The following is a 26,310-nucleotide window of genomic DNA, read 5'->3' as shown; positions in this document are numbered from 1 at the left end:
AGAAATCCTGACAGATGAGACCCATCTAAACATGAAATTCATTTATATTTCATATATACCTTAAACACATAGCCTGAAGGTAATCTTACACAATCTTTTAAATATTTTTGTGCATGAAACAAAGTTTGTGTACAGTGAACCATCAGAAAGCAAAGGGGTCACTATCTCAGCCACCCATGAGGACAGTTTTGGTTTTTGGAATATTTGGGGTTTAGGAATTCCAGGATAAGGGAGACTCAGCATGTAGTAGCAATATGGTAGCATTATTTAGAGGGAGCATACTACTCTATTACTGTAACAACTCCGCTGGCTACCAAGATGTCTCTGGGCACAATTTAAAGGAGTGAATATGACCTATGAAGCCCTAAATCAGTTAGGTCCAGGTTATAAGAATTACATACAAATACGTACACACACTCTTACCTAAGTATACTTAACTAGTTAAGTCTCCTTGAGCAACCTCTCCTGGCAGAACTCCCCAAGGCTGATGTGGGTTGCACCTCCTTCCTTCCATGCAGCTGATGCTAGTAAAGTAGGTTGGGAGGGGAGTTACAATCATGGCAATGGTGTCACAATTATGACTGCCTAGTGATCATGAATATGGAACAGTTACAGATGAGTAAATCTCGGTAACTATTCCATAGTCACTTTTGCTACTTAGGTTGCATCTATATTGTAGAAATAATGCAGGTTGACTCCATTCTAAGTGCTGTAGATCCAGCCTATTTCAGCCTGAAATTTGTAGTTTTACGAGATCAGCAGCCTTCTTTGTCAAAGAGTGATGATGCCTCACAAAACCACAAATCCAAGGATTCCAAAACCACAAATCCAGCTAAATTAGTGTCAGTGTTATTTCTACAGTGTAGATGCACATTAGGTCATGATTGTGTCACTTTTGTCATGATTGTAACTCCCTCCACAACCTACTTTTACTAGGCATCAACTCCATGGGGAGACAGATAGGTGATAGAATCATGAAGCATGTTTCTCTCAGGCATGGGGAAGTCAGGCCAGGGGAGGCTGTAGGTGTAGAATACTAGCCATCATTTTTAGACCACTTTTCCCACAAAAGAAGTGGAGCTAACCAGATTACACCACATGGTCAAGCTAGACATAAGTTGTTCTTCCCAGGCTATTTTCAAGTTCTAACTCGCTGTCTTAATCCATTCCTAAATCCAAATATTCAGGAAAATAATTGGCTTTGCTAGGTTCCTTCTCTCTACACTGCCTGTGGTACCATTCACAGTGCTTCCAATTCCATGGATTTTCTCACGTTCTTCATCCTTTGGCGTTTCACCCAGCTTGTGATGAGGCACAAGAGACAGCCGCTCCATAGACTTCTTCTCTTTGCTACTTGCTTCTTTCACTTATGTTACCATTATATAGTTGCTTCCATTCTTCCTATTAATTCTATCAGGTACTGCAAGACTAGTAAGAGTGGGATTTTTTTAATCATTACTGTTTATATGACAGAAGTACAGTACTAGAATTTGGAAAGGTGACATTTTAGGATGGCCATGCTGCCTGAGCGAATCTTGCAGCTGTACACTCCCCTCAAAAACTATTTTTCCAAGCTCGCCCCACATTCACGATAGTAAATCCACCTAGCCCTGTCCCTGCTCTTTTACCACCAGCAGATTAAGATCTTTCTTTTTGGGGAGCACTTTGAGTTTTCATCACGTGGCGGCAGGATGTTTGAAAGTGGTGTGCTGAGTTTTTATCTTTCTTATGCCTTAAAATCTATTTTAAACTGTTTTAATCGTGTGTCGATTTTTATATAGAATTGAGAGTTAATTTTTAAAACCTTTGTAAAATATGTTTTTAACTAAACTTTTATCTTAAAAATGTGTAGATCACTTGCATGAAGAAAGGTGGGGTATAAAAATAAAATAACATAAAAAGCACAACCCTGGCAATTGTAAAAGAACTCTATCCTTAGTTAGGACTGAGGGGTTTTTTTTAGATTTCCATATAAAAGGTATCTGGAGAAAATAAAATGATAAATTATGCAACAGACCGTTGTTATACCTCAGTAGGCATCGCAATAAGACAGTGTACTGTAATGCAGATTTTTAAATATTTATTGTATTTTACGAGGTGACAATATATTTCACTTAATAAAGAAAAAAAGCTTGACTTTATATATAGACTTATTCAATAATGATTTGTATTACAAAATAATTCATTGTTGAGATTTCTTGCCATAAAAAGTAACGTTTTAAAGGAGAGATAGAAAAGGACTTTCTTTAACTTCCTCTGGAAATAACTTTCACGTGAATACTTTCTTCCAGCTAAATGAAGACAGGAAGAGCACAAAATAATTACATGAACTAGGAAATGTTTTCTTTTCCCTCTCTTCTCACTTAAAAAAAAGTTTTTATCTTAACTTATTTAAACATTGCAACAACCTGCTTAACAAATCTTCAGGAGAACCTGGTTAGCAGCAGCAGCAGAAGCAGGTAACAAAGTAATGTGTGAAAGTAGAAATGGAACATTTCCCCAGAAATTATACACTTTCGAGTATTTTTACATACTCTAAAAAATTAAGCAGCTTTACAACACTGAGTAAGTTTGAGCAACATACTTCCAAACAACTGTGTCTTGAGTCCGCATGGATGTATTACATTTGAAAAATACAAGTGAAGTCTTAAATTTGTTGTTTAACACATTGCTGATATGGAAGGATTAATAGCAAACCTAAGCTGGGTTAGCATACCAACGAACTGTTAGCCCATTGTACATATTACACAGCTTGCAAGGGGATGAAATCCCAAACAAGACACTTGTTTTCTCTTAGCCTTTGAAATCAAATATCAAGAGATGAACTTTATATATAAAAACATTCTGCTGGCTGCTGTTTACTTCTTAGATTGTTTTTTCAGAATCTAGGCAGCAGCTTTATTTCCAATTGAGGCCATTGGTCCCTCTGTTTATACACTGACTGCCAGCATCTTTCCAGGAACCTTTTACATGCAAACCATTTCCTCTCCCATTGAGCTATGACATCTCCCTTTTATGTGTTAAAAGCACAAGCCGTATCCACTTTCTCCAACCTGAGGCTGTTCAGATGTTTATAAATTATGCTACAACTAGTAAGCCTCCCCCTAAACCCAGGGGGGGGGGGCGGAATGTGTCCCCCTGTAAAGCTGATAATAAAATATTACCAATCACCTTGCACATGAGACAAATCAAATTTAGGCCCGAAACAGACGTTCCCGAAGCAGCATACTGCCGGCGATACTAGGGTTAGGAACCGCGCACCAAACGCACAGTCCCTAACCCTAGCATGGCATGGTGGCGGCATCCCATCCACATGGGCACCACCATCTTTACATAAGGGACCGCAGCGTATACACGTTGCTGTGCATCGCGTACATCAACAGCATGCCAATGGTGCATTTGTGATGTTCACTCGGTGCTGTAAAAAGAACCAATTTTTCCCAGGTTCTTTTTACGCCGGAGGGACATTGCACGGTTTGGCTGCTGTGGCATCCCTCCAGAGGGAAACAGGCCACATCTAGTCTGACCTTTTGTGGCCTTACGCACACAAAAAGTAGCCACTACATCGGACAAATGCAGGTATTTGTCCACTCAAAGAGTAACTCTGAAGCTTGGCACAAGCATGTAACAAACGACTAAAAGAGTGAACCTGCCTAACCTTGTTTTGTAAACCATAAAAGACACTGACATACTCAAGAATTATGTTTAATCTGGTCTAAGGAGTTCCGTTTTTTTAAAAAAATAACAGATGTTTCATAGTTTGTTTTTATTACTTTACTAAGACATTGGCACCTTTTCCCTTGGGCACAAATCACCCCTTTGCCAAAAAGAATCACCAGACGCCAATAAACACACATCAAAAAAAGGTTTAATAGTGTCACAAATATCCACTTTGCACCAGTATCATTGTGCTACCAGTGGGCAATGTAAAAAGACTCTAGTGTGGCAAAACTAGGTAACCATGCAATTTTTCAGGTAAACATACACACACATATATGCACAAACGTATGCACACACACACACACACACACTTAAAGCTCAGATTACTGTTTGTGACTCATGTTACCACACATTTCTTCACAGTGCACCATAATGCATATTGAAAATGTGTATTAGAAGCTAGGACAATCCAAATCTTAAGGATCAGAGAAGAAAAATAGATTGCAACCCTACCCAAACTCTTTGATGAGGGTTGGTGAGATGAGGGTTGGCGAGAACTTGGTGTGATCTTGTCAAGTCATAATTGGAAGAAGAGAAGGAAACATCACTATTGATTCTAAGACTAATTGAAGGCTGTTGGCTCATATTAAAAGGCTAACTTGCTCATTTGACATCTATGCAATTTCAGGCAGGAAAAGAATGACCATATGATTGAGATTTTCTGGGTTTTACACACTGGTTCCTTTGGCGTTACAGACTATCAGCAATTTTCCAACCATCCTGCCCAGACTCACCCAAATCTAGACTGAAGCAAAGACAAGATATTCATGTAATTGTTTAATGGTGTTTCTTCTGTGCTTAAATAAAGTCTGCTTCTGAGTTACAATCACTTTTAAAACCTGCAATGAAACATACTTTCCAAAAAATATCATGAGTGTAATCCAAGCACCTGGGGGAGGGGGAAATTCATGCAAATGAGCTACTGCACTTCCTTAACCAGCCACTTGTTCCTATAACTGAGTACTTGGTTTGACAAGTCACTTTGCATTTTAATTTCCCCCAAATTTTCTACAGTATACATAGAGAACCTGTGCCCCCCCAGATGTTATTGGACTTCAACTCTAGTCAGCTCAATGCTTGCTAGGGCTGACGGAAATTGAGGTCCATCAATATCTGGAGGGCTGCAGATTCCCCACTCCTGGTCAGTTGTGTTATGTTGGGCACTGCGGTAAATAAAACTGATAGAAGGTTCCCATGCCACTGCTGTCATAAACCCAGAGCCAATAGACTAGGCTGGCAAGAAGACCCAACAGGAGTACCACAGAGTTGGGGAACTAAGAACATCAACTATGGCAGCTGCCCAAGGATGCTGGAGCCTGCCATTGGCCCTGCACTGATGCATTTTCTTTTCCAAAAATGGATCAAACAGGAATTCAAGATCCTGTTTGCAGGCAGCTGTCATTATACCTAGTGATATTTCCACTGGCAAACACTCAGACAACTGCTTCACAGAATCTATCTGTGATCTTAGAATGTTACACTGGAAGTGGCTCTCAAAAGAGTACAAAAGATGAAATAGGAACAACAGAAATCCATTTAATTTTAAAAATAATCACTCTTCTGGAATTGATACATAGCAAAACCAAGCTAGGGGCATATCAATCCAAAGATTTCTCATGACTAGAGATTTGGATTATCTCAGTCAAGCACTGATGTGATTTTATCTGTAAAGGCTTGTTGTTTTTATGAAATACTACAAAAACAGTAAGATGTTTTTTACTTGGAGTCTCGTTCACCAAAGCAATGTGAAATGCCAATGATATTGGACAGATGGGTAGAGTCATTTGTTTAACTTACCCATGACTGAATATGCACAGATATGATAATTTAGGCTGTTATATGAAGATACTATTCACATGGCAGTGTGAACTCCAGCACTCTTTTGGGGTAAAAGTGAAACAGTGTGAGGGTAAAAATTCAGAAGCGAATTGCTATTCCCTTTTGAAGTAGCACTTTACTCAGCGTCACTGGTGGTATATTTATTTAATATGGATATCAGAACAGCTGGAAAGAGTACACTTGACACAGTACCACCACTGTAATCCTATACCTGAAAAATTAAGCTCATTTTGGACATCTGTTTAAACCACAGATCCTTTTTTATAATCTACACATGGTGAATGTACCAAAGAGGGAAGAAAAAAGACACATGCAGACAAGGGTTCAGAGGTGGAGGATATTATCAGCAACAGCACACTCTATTCATTATCCTATTTTTATTTTATTTTTTTAACTCCAGCTCTTCCATAAAAGCAGCTGAGTTCTGGGTTTCCCCCGCCAGTTCAGACTGCAGAACTGCTTTACAAGAAAGTGCTCAGAAGGCAGAAGAGGCCCATGTCGCAAAATTCAGTTATGCTCAGCTTCTCGAAGTCTGCATCCCACAGCAGTGATCAGTGCAGCCCCTTTGCCACTACCGTCTTCAGAAAGAAGGAATGTCACATCACATTTGGGAGCCAGATCCTTTACTGTTTGGTGCATGACCTTTGAAAAACTACATAAAGAAAAAGAAAAAAGCAAGAGATTTAAGATTTGTTCCTCTACCATTCCACTCTAAGGCAACACCACTCAGAGCTTGAGAAGTTACTACAACCCCAAGAGTCCACACGCAGCATGGCAAAAAAGCACCTTTTCATGCTCTGAAGTGGCTGAACGAGGTTTCATTTGTCTAGCAATGCAACATGCATGGGTAATGAGTGACAGGAGAGGCTACCCTTCAGGCTGTGGTATCAATGGATATATCCAGCTATATGCACCCCATTTAACAGAGGTGCAACATGTGTGACCCTCCAGATGTTATTGGACTACAGCTTCCAGCACTCATGGGTGAAGATACAATTTGCTAACCAACATCTAGATCACCTCTTGTTCCCTACCCCTGCCAGAGAGAAATGACCAGCAAGGATTGGCAGGTCAAAAAGGCTACACTGCTCTCTCTACTGTAAGAGACAAGCATAGCCCCATACAAAGTAAATCTGCCTAAGAACAGTGTGACTCTCTCTGAATCCAATTGCCTAGCACTGGGAATTCCCAAGGAAACCTGAGACAAAAGTAGTTGACTTCATTTTCAACTATGTGCTGGGTGAAGGAGATTCTCTTTTTATTAATCCTGGATTTCCTATCAGTTTCAGTGGATGACCCCAGGTTCTTGTATTAAGAAGAAAAATCTCCCTTAAATTTTCTATGATTTATTTTTATACCTGTCTCATATCTTCTTACTTGCCTTAAAAAACCAATGGCCCTTAACACTGTAAACTTTCTGCACAGGGGAGTTGCTTGAGATCATTCCAGTTGCCCTTCTCTGTGTCTTCTGTAACTGCACAATATCCTTCCTAATTTTCAATTACTGAGACTATATACATTTCAATATTTCAAGTGTGGCCAGTACCAAGTCAGACCATTAGTCAACCAACCTCACTTTGGCCTACACTCGCTGGCATTGGCTCTCCAGGGTTTTAGACAGGAGTTTTCCACAGCCCCATTTGTTATTGGCTGGTTTTCAATGATGGACTATTAGCAAACACAGAATGTGCTATATACTAAGCTATGGCCCTTCCCTTAATGGGACAAAGCTACATTTTTGAAGCCCCATCACTGAGAATGTGACTTGTTGCCATATAGTGTATTATATTCCTTTGAATTCTCTTTATGTTTAAAAGACCTCATCAATATTACACAGAAGAGCAAGGGAAGCAAGCAGAACATCTAATTGACTGGGAACCTTCCTTCGTTACTTCCAAGATTGAGACCAGACATCCCACAGTAATTAAGAAAAAGATTCACTTGCTTCATGCAGCAGTTCCCCACCAAACTATCAAAGGTGCTGAACATATTTGGAAGATAGAGTTCAGCATTCTGGACACCCTCTTTAAAGCTTGGGTTAAAACCTAAAGCAGATTCACTGTAAGAGTAAGAGATTATGAGTTGCAGTCCAAAAAATCCAGAAGGTCAAAGGTTCCTCCTCCCTTCCTTCAAGCCACTGGGAATTGGCCACTTTAAGAACATAGAGGCAAACAATAAACACAAAATATCCCAGACTTACTGTGGATGAAGTTTATACAATGTGCCATCTACGCCGACAGTTATATCCAGATGGTCCAGTCCTCTGTTCTCCCTTATTTTGTCTACAACAGCAGCCATCCCAGCTCCACACAGCTGAGCTGCCCTTTTTGACACAGCTCCACACACTGCCTTGACTATTATACTGTCATCACAGGTACCATTCAGACCAAGCTGCTGGAGAATTGCACGGACCTGAAGCAGCGCTAACCTATCGCTGTTGAAAAAGAAGGGAGGGGGAAACAGATTTTGAGCTAGTTTCCAAAAATATTTATTCTAAATATTTTATTTAAAAGCATCTCTGGGCAAAGACTTCACATTTCATATTGAGTGTTAAATTCTTATGTGACGTATTAAATCATTCATTTCAGAAATACAAATGCAACTGGCAAGAAAATGTTGAAGTATAGAATACTTCTGTTCCAGGTCCCACCCAGACATACCCTTTTCCATTACACTCCATTCCATTTCACCCACCCACTTCAATTTTCCATCCAATCCAAACATCAGGATGCAGCATTTTATATCCACTGAGTATAGTCATTCTTTGCTGATCCATTTATGGAGAGCATTTATGTCCTCAACTTAGGTTGTTTGTTTGTTTTACTTTTCCTTAATTACTTTCTATACTACTGCAAACTTTGGGATTTTCTATGCCTGTTAATACCTTGCAGACTGAGGGTGAAATTGCATTGCACAGTTATAGCAGTTTAATCTCACTTTGACTGCTAGCCCTCTACCCCATGGTATCCTGGGCTCTGTAGTCTCTATAATTCTTTGTTAGTGAATTCTAAGTCCATATCCCTGAACTACACTTCAGACAATTAATTAGGGCTGCATCTACACTGAAGAATTAATACAGTTTGATTCTGCTGTAGCTGCCATGGCACAGTGCTGTAGAATTCTGGGGTTTGGAGTTTTGTGAGATATTCAGCTTTCTCTGTCAGGGCTCTGGTGCCACAAGACTAAAAATCCTAGGATTCCATAGGATGGAGCCATGAGTTAAAGCAATGTCAAACTGCATTAATTCTGCAGTGTGGCAGTAGCCTAAATCTCTTCCCACATCACTGTCCCCAGATTCCATAAGACAGAGCCACGGATGTTAAAAATGGGATCAAATTGCAATAATTGTCGAATGAGGGTATGCCCTAGTTCGCTGTCAATATATGGTATATAAATATAATAAATTCATATTAATATATTGTATCAATATATGGAATGCATCAAATCTTCTTCCTGTGTGTCTCAGGTGGGAATAAAATGACACTAGAGCATTTGTTGGGAAACTTAATTCAACCAGATTTAAGGAAAGATATCTTTTGTAGTGCAGCTACCTAAATCATCTGCCAACATAGCCAGTGCTGACTGATAGGTTCTGGGAATTGTAATCTCCCACTGCCCTCAAAAATCCTAACTCTAGATCTGACCATTATACCAGCGTCGTGCAACTCTACACCACCAAACTGTTTTCAAATGCTCAACATCCCTCCAAAATCAGGTTCAGGTTAGATACAAATGATGGCACTCTGAGAATATATAATCTGATTTGACCCACAAAAGGGGGCTAAAGATAAATAAGAAAGAATCAGCTGTTCTGGAGGCCATTAGGTATTATGGAGCCTCAATCTCTGTCTTCTTTGAGGTAGATGGTAACCAAATGATGCTACAGTGATGGGTTTGGATTCTGCTACATCAACATCTAGTGGCAGCGCCATATTACAGCGCCATGAGGGTGTAATAGTTAGATGCACCAAAAACACAGGAAAGAAACCATGAAAGCTTACCAAAATATTTTGGAAATTCACAAGGAAACACTACTGACATAGAAATATTGCTGAAAGAAAGTGCCATTAACAGTACCGTTAATGCCAATTATCTTCCCTGCCTGGCATATCTAGCTCACTTACCTCTCAATCTGTGAAAGGAATTTTGTTTCAAAAATACTCCTAGTTTTCAGTGTTTCTGAAATTTGACCTCTGAATAGGAATCCCTTTTTTGTGAAGTCGATCAAGATGTTCCGGACAATTTCTCCCAAGTACATTCCACTGATCATCTTCTCATACCTATAATCATACACATAAGAATGTGTTTAGCAAGAAAGCATAGTCATGAAACCAACCAAATGGACTGTTTTCTAAACCTTAACCAAAGGAAGCGTCTGAAGATGTAAAAAAATTTTCCCCCAATCTTGGAAAAGTTATTTTTCTGCACTATAATTCCCATATCCCCAGCCAGCATAGCCAGGAACTGAAGGAGTTCATGCATGTAACTCCCCCCCCCAAAGCAACTTTTCCATGCTCTATTTTTTTCATTTTCCCTTTGGCAAAGCATTATGGACTGGGACCAGTGAAATTAAAAATTCTTTGTTTGGGATTTATTTGTAGTGGAATGTCTCTACAATGTTGCAGAAGGTTGTTCAAGAAAGGGACAATCAGATATCTCCTTCCTTTCTTGTCCAAAATCACTCTTCTGCCAGTTGATTTCAAAATCTACTGATGGAATAATCTATCAGCAGAACTGCTATGATGCCTATAATCTGGCAGAGAAGAGTAAGAAAGAGGCAGGAAAACTGCAAGGTGATTAAAAAAGAATGGTGCAAAATCAAATAAGAACAGCTTCTTTTTTGCACCATTCTTTTTCTATATAGGCAAATGTGCAGACTTTTTATGCTCGATCCAAAGCTCCTAAAACAGGGACACATCAAAAAGATGGCCTAACATTAGATGAAGGCACTCTTAACTAATTTCCAACATCCCTAGCCAGGGAAGGGTTTGGATTCAGCATAGCTTCAGTAGTCTTAGTGTCACTCAGTTACTTCACAGACATCTTGGTCAGTTAGGACTGCTCTTCTAGGGAGAGGACTTGATTTATGGAAATCCTCTCAGCTGCTCTTCCTCACCTCCACACTGCCCAGCTGAAATTTTGGGAAAGTGTAAGAAGAAAAATGGAAGGAAGGAACAGAAGGACAAGAGGGCTTATGGTGCCAGAAACTCCCCCATTCTAGTAGCCCAAATGTTCACTTTGCATTTCTCACCACATAGCAGCAGGAAATACCTTTGCTTGCCACTATTTAAAGAGTATTCGTCAACAGCTTTGTCATAGATCGTCCTGATGTCATCTAGGCATCCGTTGTCCCCAAAGGCACCCCACTCCATGTTCACGCACATTCTCCCTTGTTCTCCTTCTACCATCTCTATGTTTCTCATTTCCTCCATGTAACATGCATTACTGCCAGTTCCTGCAATGAGGAAATCATTCAATTCAGTACCAGAATGGCAGTTTGTTGCTATCCTTCAAATGCCTCTAGGGTAGAGAAGGACACAAATACAAATACTTTGAAGCTAAGGGTGATCTTGAAAAAAACTAAACAACATCATGGGATTATTCTGGTCATATGATTTGGAACAATCACACACTCTGCCCCAATCTCCTTAGCAAAAGTGAGAATACAACCATAATAGCAAAATAATGGAACATATACATATTGTATCATTACATTATTTGGGCACATAACAATCATACTCTTTCGGCACTGGTAAAGAGGCCCTACTTTCAGACTAGGGGAGGGATACAGTAGAAGGCTTTCTTGGTGGCTCTATCCTAGCTGAAGAACTCCTTTCCAAGGGAGAACAGGCAGATCACTTCCCTGTTTCCTTTCTGCTAGCAGGCCAATCTTTTTTATTCATGCAGGCTTTGGGCAGCTGACAAACTGCTAAGAAAAATCTTAATCAGTGTGTGCTGTACTTTCCTTATTGCTATGCTTTCAGTTGCTTTTAATTCAACTGTGTTTATAATGTTGAATTGTGTTTGGGGCTACCGTGAAACTGACTTTGGAGAGAAAGATGTGATATAAGTTAAATAAATATATACAATCCTAACATACGTGCAACTGCAGAGAACTTCCTGTGTTTTATCTGCCCCTTTTGTTGTTCTTTTGTGCCTTCAAGTCATTTCCAACTTATGGCAATACTAAGACAACCCTTATCACAGGGTTTTCTTGGCAAGTTTCTTAAGAGCAGGGTTGCCATTGCCATCCTCTGAGACTGAGAGACTATGACTTGCCCCAGGTCACCCAATGGGTTTCCATGGCCAAACAGGAATTTGAACCCTTCTCTCCAGAATCATAGTCCAATGCTCAAACCACTACACCCCTTAAATTATCCTTATTATGATGGAGCTGGATTAAGTTTTTAAAGTCTAATCCAGTGGCTCCATCATAATAAGGAGAATTTAACGGGTGCCGTGGTTTGATTGGTTTTACATGTATTTAAAATCACAAATGTATTCTTTCAACATGCAGCTAAGGGTAACTTATATAGATTTTTATCTGGTCCTGCATGTCAATTTTCAACCTGAAAGTACTGGTTTTATTCACCCACAATCTAAATTACAAAAATTTCCCTGTTCCCCCAATCCTGTTTAATGCTATTGTTCTCCCTAATTGATAATATGGTACAAATTTATTTCCTCTCATTATTCAAAAAGATATCCATGCTTGTCTATCCCAGTGGAAACAAAGGAAGGGGGGGGGGAGAAAAAGAAGGAATGTAGCTGAATTTTAACACTAACTGATTAATTTAAGCATGATTTTAAAGGATTTCAATCCATTTCTTCAGATGTACTGACGGATCAAGAAAGGTGCTGCTACATTTCTTCTTTCTTTCTGTTTTTCCCACGTTTTTCCCACAGGTTCCTTCTGTTGTTAGGTAATCTCTAAGTAGATGCTGGCATAAATCTGATCCATTTCTGGAGGCTGCACATGTACATGCACACGTGTCTCTCTGTGTCCTACCACTAACATCTCAACATACAGAAATTGGAAGATTTAAACTTCTCAGCCTAGAACGCTGAATTCTGGCAACAGGAAATCACAATATTTGCCACCTCCCATGAATTCAAACAGAAATTTATTATTCTCCACTACTATCAGCTAACTCAGCGCTGTCGGGATTCTCATTAGATGGAAGAATAGCTCTGACCAGGAATCCAACAATATTTGAGATGTGTGGCCCTTGTCCTGACATCAGGAAGGACAGTTTTATGGCATGTTCCATGATGCCATAGCCAGTGGAGGCCTAAACTATCCCTCCCACTGCAAAATGGTTCCCCACCTCTGCTTTAGACTTCACCCTCCTGTTCAATATTACTAAGTGTACAAAGAGAGGACCCCTCCCCACATTGTAGTTACTTCTGGAAGGATTATTAATCACACTATGAATTCTGACAAGTGAAAGGTATGGACTGACTTCCTGGTATTCTTTGGCAACCAACTGAAACAGCATACTTTCTAAGAGACAAAATACAGAGTTCTGATATACGAACAGAGAAATGCTGCAGATTTTGTCTACTACGTGGGTTGGTAAAATGGACCCACAGGACCACACATGACTTTAGCTTAATTTAAAATTCAGATCTCTACAAGAGGTCCCTACCCAGCATCCTTCTATCGGAGGAGGAAGAAGGAAAAGAAAAGAGGTGGGTTGGTGTACATCTGCCTATGGCACTTCACACCACCAATTTCAAGTTTGCCCACTGTGAACATGTGGCTCCTGACAAAACTACTACCATATGAATGTAGCCCTTGAGAGAATACAAGGTTGTCCAACACAGGTTTACAAAGTTTTGGATAAGAAATAAAACGGATTACTTTTTTCAGAAAAGAAAAACTGGACTAATTAAATCACTCTGAAATAACATTAGCTATTATGTGTGAATTTTAAAATAACATTGCATCCCCTCCCAAACCAAATTAAAGTAGGCCTCATACCCACCCACAATGAGTCCAATTTCACAATTTGGATCTTCATAGGCACAAGTCATCATAGTCCCAACTGTATCATTCACCACTGCCACAACATCCAGATCAAATTCCTTCAAAGAAACAACATGACACCATAATTGGTTTTAATAAAACACACCAAAACAGTTTCCACTACAGTTCTACTTCAGTGGAGCAAGTCTATGTCTACCATTTACAATTACCTCATAATAATCAAGAAAATAGGATTTTGTTTCATATAGAGTAATGCAATCTTCATGCTGATTGACTAGAAAGATTTGCTGAGTATATAAATCAAAGGTATTGAATATCCTAGTTCTAATTACCATCTAATACTATAATTTTCAGAGTGCTAGACTTAGGATATCCCAGGTCAAGTTCCCACATAGCCATGAAAATCAATGGGTGAAACTGGGATGGTTACACTCTTAGTTTGACCAACCTGACAGAGTTGTTATGAAGGTAAAATGTGCAAGAGAAGAGCCATGTGCATTCCCCTGAGTTCATAGGAAGAAGGATGATATATATAAATGTAACAAATAAAACAAAATATACTAGTTACATTGACTGTATCTAGACTGCAATACACTTTTAGTTCATTTCAATGTAATAGACACAAACAAAAAAGACTTTCTTTCTTTATTTTACATTTCTCTTTAAAGACAGTCCCCTGTACTTAATTTGTACAAGTCAAGATGCTGCAAAAAGTGCACCAAATACAAATTGTAGGACAGTAGGGCTAAGAATATCTCATACTGTAACATCCAACTGAATAATACATTTAAAAGATGCAAAAAAAGCACAGAATAGTTACTGAGTTTCGTCATCTATTTCAAGAACAGATGTGTTCAGTCCTATTGATTGCTCACAACTAGCAGAACTGAGCAAGATCCAACAGAACCAAGACTGCAGCTCCCAGTGCATCCCCAAACTACATCTGGACCCTTATGACCTGGTTTTGGGGCAGCAGAAAGACTAAAGGCAGTGTGGAGGAGGAAAACTGCCTTGTGACTAGTGGCAAAACGTTGAATTTATTCCCGCAACTCTAATCAGACTTGTCTGGTGTGTCATGATCTATAGTACCCATGTCATCTTTATTTTTGTTCAAACCTCCACCCCTTCCATCTCACTAATGTTTCCATTTTTGATAGTAACAGGGAGTTTAGTTCCAAGTTCTAGCTCTTTCTCTTCTACAAAAACCTTCCAACTAACTTAAGAAGTTGTAAAAAGTTGTCAGCAGATAGAATTAGACAGAAGGTTTATCTGAGTCTACTGTTGATCTCTACAGGGTTTGTAGCAATTTTGCAAGGATTTCTGACTCCCAGTTGTTTAAAAATGCAGCAGAATGTGACCCCCCCCCCCCCCCCCCCCAAATATATTACTGAAATGAAGAAACCTTGAGGTAACCAGGAGGGATTTCTGTGAAGAAAGACTGAGAGCTCTCTGTTCTTTTCTGGTACTCAATACACATTCCTGGGTAGAATTCTTTAATTCTATGTCTATGGCTTTTCTACCAGGCTCTAGCTGGTGGATCGTGAGGTTTACTTTTTTGTTTTGTTTTGTTCTGTTTTAAAGAGAGATAAATCTCTTAGACAAGCCTGAAATCTCCTCACCTCTGCAATTATATCGTGGCATACCTTGTTATCGCCTGTTATATGCTGAGCCACACTGGTCTAGTTTTATGAAAACAACTCGCAGGGCCTAAGATCTGCAAATAACATTTCTGTCTTACTAGCATTTAAAACTGAGTTTATAAATTCTGCTTCATGTTTCCAGGGTCAAACACTAGCTACAGGTGACCTTTAGAATTTCCTTACCTATTTGAAACCATAAACCAAAATGCTGTCTCCTGTGTAATATACTTACAGTGACTACCTCAAATTAATCCAAGGATTAGAACAGGGGAACACATAGGAATGGTGTGGGGTGTAACAAGGAAGACTGCAGCACTGGCATGGAGTCAATGAACCTCATACTTCACATGTACCAAAGTGTCTTCTGCCCATGCTGAGGTATATCAGAATATAAGTGATTATATCACCATTCTGTCATAACAGGCCTTTTGACTAATCACATTTTGTTGTTATTATTATATTTCAACAAAATATATTTATGGCAACTCTATCAATGACAGCCCTGGTCATCAACAGCCCTGCACTGGTCTTGCAAACTCAGGATCTTTACTTCTTTTAGTCAATCCATCTGTCATGCAGTCTTCCTCTTTCCCTATAGCTTTTCAATTTACCAAGCTTTATCGCCTTTTCAAACAAGTCATCTCATTATATGACCAAAATACAATAGCCACAGTTTAGTTATTTTGGCTTCTAGTGACAGTTCAGGCTTAATTTGCTCCTGAACTCATCATATTACTTATGCATATTTTGTAGAAGAGAGGCATACTGTCACAAACTGTTACTAGCAATAATAACAAAAGAGCATATCTGCCTATATTTTTCAGATTATCTCCATATGAGTCATTTGTTGGAAATCAGGAAACCTCACTAGTGGCATAAAAATGTGAATAACTCAGTTTATCTAGTTTTTTCTTTATGCATACCTTAACTTTTAAAAAAAGTACCCTGTTTTTAAACTGCATTTGCAACAGTGACTCATATCCAACAGGCCATTAATTTTTAAATGATCCAATATGATCTGTTAATTTTACCTAAGTCAAAAGAAATTCTCACGTACTCCGGAGAGAGAAAAATAGAAAGAAATTAGAATATTCTCAGGGGAAGAAAACATTTCAGGAAATGGAGGAAAGGTTTTAGTTCAGTGCTACTGAATGTACCGTCAAAATAAATTTAAAAAGAAAATTCTCACCTCTCTTCTTTTAATTCCTTCCCTTAGCAAATAAACAACATCTTCTCCTTCACAGTCAGTAGCCTTAAAGCCCTTGGTCCAGTTCAAAAGAATGCCCTAAAAAAAGAAAAAAGAAAGAAAAGTTTTTGATTCCATTCATTGTAGCATTAATACTAATCAGAAATAATCATCATAGGACATTCAGGGAGATACCAGATCCAGTCAGTTGGTGAATAACTAGGGTATCAAGTATTCTTCCTACCATGAATGATATTCTGCTGGACTGTCTTGGTCAGAAAAATGCCTCACCTGGGCCTAAGATGGCTCAGCGAGCAAAAACATGGTGAACTTGCCCCCAAACTCTTTAGTAAGTAGCATTTTAGCCGTCAAAAAAAAAAAAAAAAAAAAAAAAAACAAATAGAGGGTGCTGGTTGTTGTGTGGCTCCAAGTTGCTTCTGATTTTGACGACCCTAGGGCAAACCTATCACAAGATTTTCTTCAGAAGATTTTCTCAGAGGCATTTTGCCCTTGCCTTCCTCTGAAGCTGAGAGTGTATGGCTTGCCCAAGTCCACCCAGTGGGTTTCAATGGCTGAACAGGGATTCAGAATCCTGATCTCCAGAGCCATATTCCATAGTGCAAACCACTACATCACATTGGCTCTCACAGGGTACTGGTGATGCCTCAAAAACAACCTTAGGGGCTACATCAAACAGTCTGCATTTATCCAGCCCTCATGTAGGGGGCAAAGATTAGCAGCCTATATTGTCTAATCTGGGCAGCAATTTCAGCATGGTTTTTAAGGCACCCAGATGACCTAGGGCCAACATAGAAACACTGAGTTGTAAAAAATGTAGCTTCCTGGAATGGAGTATGAGGGGGGAGTGAAATTAATGGAATAAAATTAGCATTAAGATCATTTATACTTTAATGAGTAACAGGAACAAATTATTCTCAGAAAGTATCTTTCCAAGCTCTAAACCTAAAACCTGGGAGGAAGGGGGTGTGCTGTGCATTCCTGGACATTACAGCTGTATATCAAGCAAAGAAGTGAGAGGACCTTAATCAAAGCCACAGCACATACTTTGTATACAAGAACACCAATCCTCAACACTTCCAGATGGCAAAAGGAATTATTCCTCTCTGAAAATCTGGTGACACTGGCAGTCAAGTTGACCAATCTGAATCACATGGACCAATGGCCTGACTCTGATAAAAGGCTCCTTTCTGTGTTCCCTCTATTGCAACAGCACCAGGCAGCTCACAGGGATTGCATGGGAAGGCATCTGACTGTCGCTGCTGCAGAGAAGGCTGAAAATCTGGAGCAAAAAGTAAGGTTTTATGATTTGGATTAAAGGGGAAGAAAGGCCAAACTGGGTGTGGCCCAATTTGGGGTTTTTGGCCCTGTGTCATTTAAACAGGAGGAAGATAGCTGGGAAGGGGATTCAAAGTAAATAATCTAGCTAGATAAGCCCTTTAAAAGAATTCTTTAAAAATTAATTCATTGCCCCTCAGTGTTTCAAATATTCCACAATTATTTTAAAATGAATTATTTTATATCCTGTTAGTATATGCCAGCAACACTGTTTCTGAGATAACAGCTATCTAACTTTTTTTTATTTGTTACTGGGTAGTATGGGTGCATGGCACTTTAAAAAAAATCTAACAAATGAGTTTAACAAATCGTTTTACTTAATGTTTTAATGTCAAGAAATTGTGCCCGAACATCAGTGCTCACATTCACCTTTCTGAGCTCTGCTTAACTCATTCACTGAAACTTAAAAATCTACTCTGAAAACACAGTGCTGAAAAGTTCCATTATAGAAAAAGCACCAGCAACTTACAGCATCTAAGCTTGTCTGTCTGCAAGGGAAAGAAAATGTAAAGCCCAAGGGCAGCCGTGCACCTTTTATTCCCATGTAATCCAAGAAGTCCGAGATGCAGGTAACAATGTGATCAAACAGCTTTAAAAACAAGAGAGAGAATGATTATATCACAAGCAAGTGCCCATGGGCCAGCATCCTTTGTCATATCTCAGGCATAAATTGCGTCCAATAAAAACACATTGTGTTATTCATGTAAAGTGTTTTTATTGGACACTGCACAATGGTCATTTCTAGCTGAAGAGGTGGAAGCACAGGTTTGCATGTGGAACATGTCCCAACAAGCACTGGGTGGGGTATACACATTCTGCAATGAGCTTTTGTTCATTCCATAATGGGGCCCAAGTCAAAGGTGGAATATGTACCAATGTTCACCATATAGCTCACTGCAGCTGCACAACAGGTGTCAGCCATATATATTTAGCAGTGATTCACATATATTACACCACAGTGGTATCCAGTACAGGACTGCATGATACAAGCAGAAAATAACTCCACTAAAGACTGTTTACACTATGTTGTGGCAATGTAGGCATTATTTTAACAATACTTGCCACTAGTAACTATTGAGGCATTGTTGAAGAATGTGTAATAGCTCACCTCATCTCCGGTACCCTGCATGACCTCTATAGGAATGGCATATATTTTATTGTGCATTTCTACCATTCTCCTTTTTCCACTTCGAATCTTCACAAGCAAAACACGAAAATTTGTTCCTCCAAGATCTAAAGCCAGAAAATCTCCATTTTCTGCAAACAGAAAATGACAAGAAGTCAGGAATAAAGCATCTATTACTTTTGAACGTTCAGCCTTTGCCAATTTTATTTATGGGACTACAAGAGAAGGATGCAGAATGAATAACAGAGGTTCTCTGCCCAGTGTATGGGCCAAAACACAGAGAACATTATCACATGTTTAAAAGGAGACATACTGCATGCTTCTCCTGGTCACTTAGTTTAGTGAAAGGGCAGCCATGCGATCCCACACTATTCCCAAAGTGTGCATCAGTTTTCTGCTGGAACCATTTCCTCCTGGCTGTTATTTGCCCCCAAAGGTTATCCAACCAGCAGAAATGATAAGCAATGAAGCAGAGCAGTGACATAGACAAGCTCTTGAGTGCAAGTGGCTTCATGAGTCCCTTTCATAAAAGGTTTAGGAGGATGTATGTATTGGCAGCTGCTTTCTCTTTAAAATAAAAGCAATCATGTGAACATGTGAAAAAAGATTTGGATCTAAAAGATTTCCTGAAAAGAAAAGTGGGGGTGCAGAAAAAAGCACATTCTAATGCAAATAGACTCTTCTAACACAGGCAAATTTGGACTACATAGAAATAATAAATGTCATGACGTGTGCACACAAGACATGGAATATTTGCCAGCAGATGGTGCTGCTGTCCCACTTCCATTTAAAGAATGTGTTCTTGCAAAGCAACATGAATGCAGAGGTTCTGTTCTAATTTTTTTTAATTGCTCTGAATTATCATGAAGAATAGGCAATAAAGAAGAGAATAACAGGCCAGGGGATTGATAGAGTCATTTCACCTGGGGAAATGAGAACAACCTGAGCAGCATATCAAAAAGCCACTGGAAGTAATTAACATGTAAACTCCATTTGCCATGCAAAGCATTATTGCAATCTTAAGTTGTTTTTTTAATTCAGTTTCAAGAACAATTGCAAGGGAGGAATTATTAAGGAGCAGCACAAATTTAAAAACACAGAGCAGCTTCCATTTTGAGAGTGGTGAAATTTTCCTTTCTCATTTCAGTTTTCTTTCCTGGAGCAATTTTTCCTCACTGGCTGGTTATTTAAGCTGGAATCCTAAGGATACACTAGCAGATGTACCTTTTCATTCTAGCAATAAAATCACAAACACACACAAAAAGCTTCCCATGTGTACACAGTATAAGGGACTGGCTGGAAAGCTAGGGCTGGTGAACAGGCAGAGCTCAGCCACCCCACCCACTCGTCTGCCCTTGCCTCCCTGATTGCAACACCCATTTATCACCACTGGAATGTTACTGCTCCAGAATATCATTACTGTCTTACTGTTACCAGGATGCCACAAGAAACTTGCATTATACAAAAGCACACTCCATTGGCATTGAAAAGGATACTAGCCTTTATGCAGCTTTTTTCGAAGCTGTTTTCTTCATTTCATAGGATAGTTGTTTTATTTTTATTTTTCTCTCAAAGTCATTATTTGAAATCATTTAAACACATGCAGGAAAAGCAGTACAGTGCGCCTGCGTCATATGCAGGTACACTTTACGCGGCTTTCAGCATACGCTGAAAGCCGCACGGGGAGGAAGGGGCGGTGTGTCCCATAGGGATGAGCGCATGCCCATGGCACACGTGTGCTGCCACGTCGCCATGTGCACGAGCCCCATTAATTTAAATGGGGCTCGAGCATAGGCATTGTTTTATGCAGGGGGAGTCTGGAATGGATCCCCCGTGTAAACAAAGGGTGCGTTGTATAATAATATTTTAAAATCAATCTAGTGTTATGAATGGCCATATTTATGTCTTTTGTACGCATCTCATTGGTTTTATTTCTTCATTTATTTATACATGTTTGATAAATAAGACAATCAGAAACATGCAAAGAAAATATGTGCCTATTTGTGGATTACAGAGATAGATAGATAGATAGATAGATAGATAGATAGATAGATAGATAGATGAAAAAAACTATACTGGTTGCTCAAGTGTCATTTCAAGGATTGAAAAGATACCTGTTCCATCAGGTGTGCTGCGAACAAAGGTAGGTAGCATTTTTACTTTGGCGTGGTCGTGTGATTTCTTCCTGAGGCCAGCTTCAATTTCCAAGCGCATTCTCTTCTTCACCTGCAGGAGCTGTTCATGAGTGAGTTTAAACTCTGCCAGGGTCTCGTTGATCTGACGGTGCTGCTCAGCCAACCTGTAGGCAACCGCTGTCACCATTGCAGCTCCCTTTCCACTGCCGCTCTCAGAGAGCAAGAACCGCACATCTGAGTCAGGCACTAAGCGTCTCACTGTTTTGTGCAGGCGCCTGGCATATCTGCAACAACCAAAAATATTTTTTATAATCAATAGTACATTACTTTGACTAAAAAAAAGTCACTATGGCCTGGTACAAATGGGTGTGTCCTAGGGTTCGGGTGCGCACAGCGTCCGGATGCTCCCAAACCCTAGCACGTAACAGTGGTGTTATATGGCGGCCTCCTGGCCACACGGGTGCCACCATGATGATGTACACGCCGTACAGCATCCAGACATTGCTGGCAGGAAGTGGCGTCATGGCAGCACCCTTTCCTCTTTGTGGCATCTTGTCCTGTTTGTGGCGCCGCAAAAAAGAAGCTGCTCTTGGCAGTTTCTTTTTGGCAGGGAGTCTGTGCTGCAGCGTGCAACTGCTACAGTACTGATTCAGGGCAAAGACGGGTGGCACGGAGCCACCTGTCTGTCGAGCCCTTATATCAACTTAAAGATCCATCACAGGGAACTCAGTGGACCTGCAAATAATCTTGAACTGCAACATCCAGCAAGGCCTGACCAGAATTATCAATATGGAGAGATAATGGTAGTTTGAAAACATTTGAAGGACCACATGATTCCCATCTCCAGACAGTTAAAGGGTGAGGAAGCAATGTGACCATCCAGATGTTGTTGGGCTGCAATTCATTTCTGCTCTGGCCAACACAGCCAAAGATAAGGAATGATGGGAGCTGCAGTCCATCAATATCTGGAGAGCTTCACAGTCCCTGATCTAGTATAATAGTACCACACTTGACAATAGCTAGGAGCAGCTGTGATAATAAGGCACCAGACAAAAAGATGTAATTGAAGTAAAATATAAACAATTGTTGCCTGTTTCAAACCAAGCCAATACTATCTGTGCAAAGAAATCATATGGGCAGATGGAAGAATATGGCTTCTTCCCAAAGCCTGCTTTGTTATTACCGCAAGACATACAATCCCAGTACAGAAGAGAACAGCTCATTCAACTGATCAGTGTGACTCTTCATTATAGACATTACTGGAGCAGGGTGAGAACCACAAGGAGGCAGATCCCAAACTCTCCCAGAAAAATATGCCTAAGTGAAGTGGTGCTACCAATGGTGTGAGCACCTAGGCCCACAATTACCATTCAAACACACAAAGGCTGTTCACTTGCATGCACATATTGCCTACAATTATCTATCCATGCTACACCTACTGCATGCAACCCCACAGAAAAAGATTACTTTTTCTCTGGAAATGTTAACATTCTAAGACCAAGAACTGTAATTCTACCTTATTTACCTTACTTTGTCTTAAGTAAAACCAAAATGTCCACCCAATTTTGGCACATGCAGTAAGTCAGCCTTAAACAAAGTTATTCAGAAACAAGTCTTGCAAATTGGAAGGTATGCTGATTATGAAAATCACATCCTATCAGGCAAGGGGGAGGATGTGTGTCCCAGATCCATGGAAATATACATGCCATCAACCACCTTCCAACATACATACACATGAGGACATACTCTGCCACATGGATGCCACTCACAGAAACTTCAATTTCAAAGTAGTGTAAAGGGGGCCTCTCCAAAGGAAGGAGGTTACAACAGAAGCTACTAACTGTGGGAAGGGAAGTTAGCATTCTGCTCTGAAACTCAATTGAGCTACACATTAAAAAGGAAATGAGGACGGATATGGTTAAGCGTAACTTTCTACTTCTCCACTACAGAAGGTAAACCCCATTCACTATGAGCATTAAATGTATTTTAAAAAGGTAAGAGAGAAATGTGGATAGTTTCATGAGGTGCAAGAAATGTTGAAGAATTAGAATTAGCATTACTTTCAGCTGATGAGCTGGTAAAAATAATGACAACTACAGCTTCACATGCTAAAAACAAATACAATTCTTTTGAAAAAACATTCGTAAGTACGCCAAATAAAGGACCAGCCTCAAGATTTACACTAATAACAAATGTATTCTTTACCAACAGCTGGGACTTTAAGCCAAACAGCTATAATAAGGCGAGAACAAGGCAGGTCTGGATAAACAAAAAGTGACAGTTTCTTTTTGCCTGGGTTCAAGGAAACATCATAATATTTAACTCCTTGTGGTTTTGACAGTCAATATGCTGCAAACTCTGAGTAAAATTATTCAGCAGTTAAGTTTGAATAAAAACAATTGCTTCCAAATAAAAGTAGTAAGAAAAATGAAAGATGGTGAAAATGGATGGACCTAACATTAACACACAGCCTAACTAGAATAACAGTGAAAATAAAAAACTGTCAATTGGCTTGAATGGCAGCGTGCGCCCTAATTTGTCCCCCTCCATTTGCTGCCTGCAAATGGGCAATGTACACGGACTCCAAGTTCATGAAAATGGAGGGGCGACTGTATCCAGTTTAAAGCAATGGAAGAATAATGAGGTGGATTCTGGATTCATCCATTCACTTGTTACAGTTTCTCCTTAGTCCATTTACATCGCTCCCTCATCCATTTACATGTGAGGGGTAATGTCAGGTAGCACACAAAGATACCACCACTCCACAGCTGTTTTACAGTAGTACATGTAACTGGAAGCTAACTCCTTGCCTGCACATCTTCCCCTATCTAGGAAATGATAGCAGAAAGTACAAACAGTTGCCTTTCACAGACATGCCATTCCTGTGAGCAGCATGTAGTTTAAGTAAGCAGTGTCCTGTACCTAACCCACTTTTCGGCCTTCCAAAACTCCAGCCTACAATACTGATAACCTACTTTCATCTTACATTAACAGTTCTGCTTCTTTAGCTCAGGTCCAGACCATGCATTCATATACCAGCTTGATGTGCTAAATCTGTGACCTTTGGAAGAAATAGTCCCTAACAGGTACCAAGATGTAATTATGGATACTGCATTGAATCTTACTGTGGATGCATCTTGTAAAGGGAGCCATCAACCCCCACAGTGGTGCGCAGACGGCCAACTCCCTTATTCTCTCGCAGCTGGTTTAGGATCGCCCCCAGAGTCACAGCCACTAGGTTTGCTGATCGGAACGAAACAATTGTACACACATGGTGAACAGCAATGCAGTCTTCATGAGAGGGCTCAACTCCAAGACGGGTCAATATCTCTTTGGCTTTTTGTAAACCTTCTTTGCTCCTACAAGCAGATATTAAAAGAGGGAAATGTATTAGGAGGTTTAAAAATCCATGATAAAGCAACATGGTCTGATAGCAGGCTGTGCATGAAGATGATGGGAGAGCATTGTGTAAGTCTTGAGAATGGCTTACAAGAGGGTCCCCAAGTAGTGGGGAACCAGGCATACAGGAACTTTATAAGGACAGGGAGCAGAGAGTTGGGTGGCAACACTTCATTACTCAAGAGTCCAAAGAGGAGGGATAGGGTGGCCTTCCAGACATCGTTGGTCTACAATTCCCAACAGCCCTGGTCTACATGGCCAATAGTGAAGAATAGTAGGAATTTTACATCTGGTCTGTATGCTCCCAACCTCTAGTTTACACCTTGTGTAATCATTGCTGCCATGGGCCTCAGCACAGCAGAGTACATTAAAGATATATTGGTACAAAACATAATCTCTGTATGCATACATGAGAGACAGTGAAGCACAGCTTCTTCTTGCAATAAGACTGCAAGAAATCTTACCTTGCCACAATATTTCCTCCTCTCTAAAAACCAATTATGTGCAAGTAAGAAATGATGTTATTTTTACTAAAATTCACTCAAGGCAATTGACTAGAACAATTAAAATATCCTTCTGATAAGTTTTTTGTGAATCTATAATAGCCTAAATAATCTAAAGCATAACAAAAAGCATGCTATTTTAAAAAGCTCATCCAAGAGTTGTTTCAGAATCCATCTGCAGACATTCCACCGTCTTCCGAAGTATTATGAAATTATGCCACTGAAAAGCCTAGGAAAGCTGCTAAAGCCACTTACTTCTCTATGGCAGAAACATGTTTTGTTTCTAACTTTCCTTTGGTTAGAAGTTCAGGAGTGATTCGACCCTCAAAAATCAGTCCTTCTTTGGCCATTTTGACAAGGATAAGCCGTACGAGTTCACCCATGTACATGCCACTCACCATCTTCTCAAACCTGAAAAGGATATTTTAAAAAAGCTTCAGACACTCTCATGAGTAACTTACATGTAGCCCAATCCTAAATGCAGCTGTTGCATATCATTGTACCCCAGGCTGCTGCCATACTCCAGAAATAAGGCAATTTGATACCACTTTAACTGTCATGGTTGCATCCTTTGGAATCCTGGGATTTGTAGTCTGTTGTGACCTCTAAACTCTCTCATAAAGAAGGCTAAATCACACAAAACTACAAATCCCAGAATTCCAAAGCACTTGACCATGGCTGTTAAAGCATGGTCAAATTGCATTAATTTTGCAGTGTAGATGCACCCCCATGTCTGTAGGGCTGCAGCCATGGGGTTCAAGTTCTTATTAAACTCACTATATGTTTCTGACTTCCCACATGTACAGGGCTGTAGACAGAATAATATGAGGCAGGACTGTTGGGTAGGATCCAGATAGTCCCTTGCATAAATAAAAGGCACTTCAATTTGCTCAATGTGGAAAGATTCACAATTCCTACTATTTTTCCCTTCAGTCAGACTGTACATCATTCTGGCATAATTAATAACCTTCTGTAGCAGTTCTTGAAGGGGCAGTTTACTGTAGCAGGAATGAGGTAAAAACCCTGTGCTGGGTGAGAAGAATTCTGCTTATAGGTTTGTGGATCCAGAAGACAAGAGAATGGGAAGTAACCAGCTGGGAGATGTGAGCTGTGGTCCAAAAGAGTAACTTTTTTCAAGCTCCACCATGTGCATTTGAGACAGGACCCAGAGTACAGGTAGTAAGAGTACAGACAGAATACAGATAAGAGGAAGGGAAAGAGAAGAAATATACAAATTTACATATAATCCCCACTATCTTTCTGCACTGCAAAGGTTCTGTTACACATACAAACTTTGTTCTACAACTAACAGAGCAGCTCAATAGCACAAAATGGATGTAAATTAGGGATGTAAAACAACTGAAATCTGAAACTGATTTATCAAATAAACTGTGATTAACAGATTAAATTTACCTA

The 26,310-nt window shown here is 39.8% G+C and overlaps 1 protein-coding gene across 1 annotated transcript in view; it reads right to left on the bottom strand.

Moving 5' to 3' along the window:
• Positions 1-3,846: 3,846 nt before the first annotated feature.
• The window catches only part of LOC121925397 (hexokinase-1), a 57,672-nt gene continuing 35,208 nt past the window's right edge, over positions 3,847-26,310 (bottom strand). The window contains exons 8-18 of the mRNA XM_042457498.1: positions 25,150-25,305; positions 24,118-24,351; positions 20,972-21,276; positions 18,840-18,988; positions 18,201-18,320; positions 16,379-16,474; positions 13,548-13,647; positions 10,831-11,014; positions 9,684-9,839; positions 7,760-7,993; positions 3,847-6,211 (exon numbers count right to left, since the gene is read on the bottom strand). Of these exons, the coding sequence (XP_042313432.1) occupies positions 6,067-6,211; positions 7,760-7,993; positions 9,684-9,839; positions 10,831-11,014; positions 13,548-13,647; positions 16,379-16,474; positions 18,201-18,320; positions 18,840-18,988; positions 20,972-21,276; positions 24,118-24,351; positions 25,150-25,305 (1,879 nt within the window). The 3' untranslated portion in view covers positions 3,847-6,066. The remainder of the gene's footprint in view (positions 6,212-7,759; positions 7,994-9,683; positions 9,840-10,830; positions 11,015-13,547; positions 13,648-16,378; positions 16,475-18,200; positions 18,321-18,839; positions 18,989-20,971; positions 21,277-24,117; positions 24,352-25,149; positions 25,306-26,310) is intronic.

Source organism: Sceloporus undulatus, chromosome 3 (assembly GCF_019175285.1).
Source record: "Sceloporus undulatus isolate JIND9_A2432 ecotype Alabama chromosome 3, SceUnd_v1.1, whole genome shotgun sequence".
NCBI lineage: Eukaryota > Metazoa > Chordata > Lepidosauria > Squamata > Phrynosomatidae > Sceloporus > Sceloporus undulatus.
The sequence above is the reverse complement of the archived record's forward strand: the minus strand, read 5'-3'. Positions and strand labels throughout refer to the sequence as shown.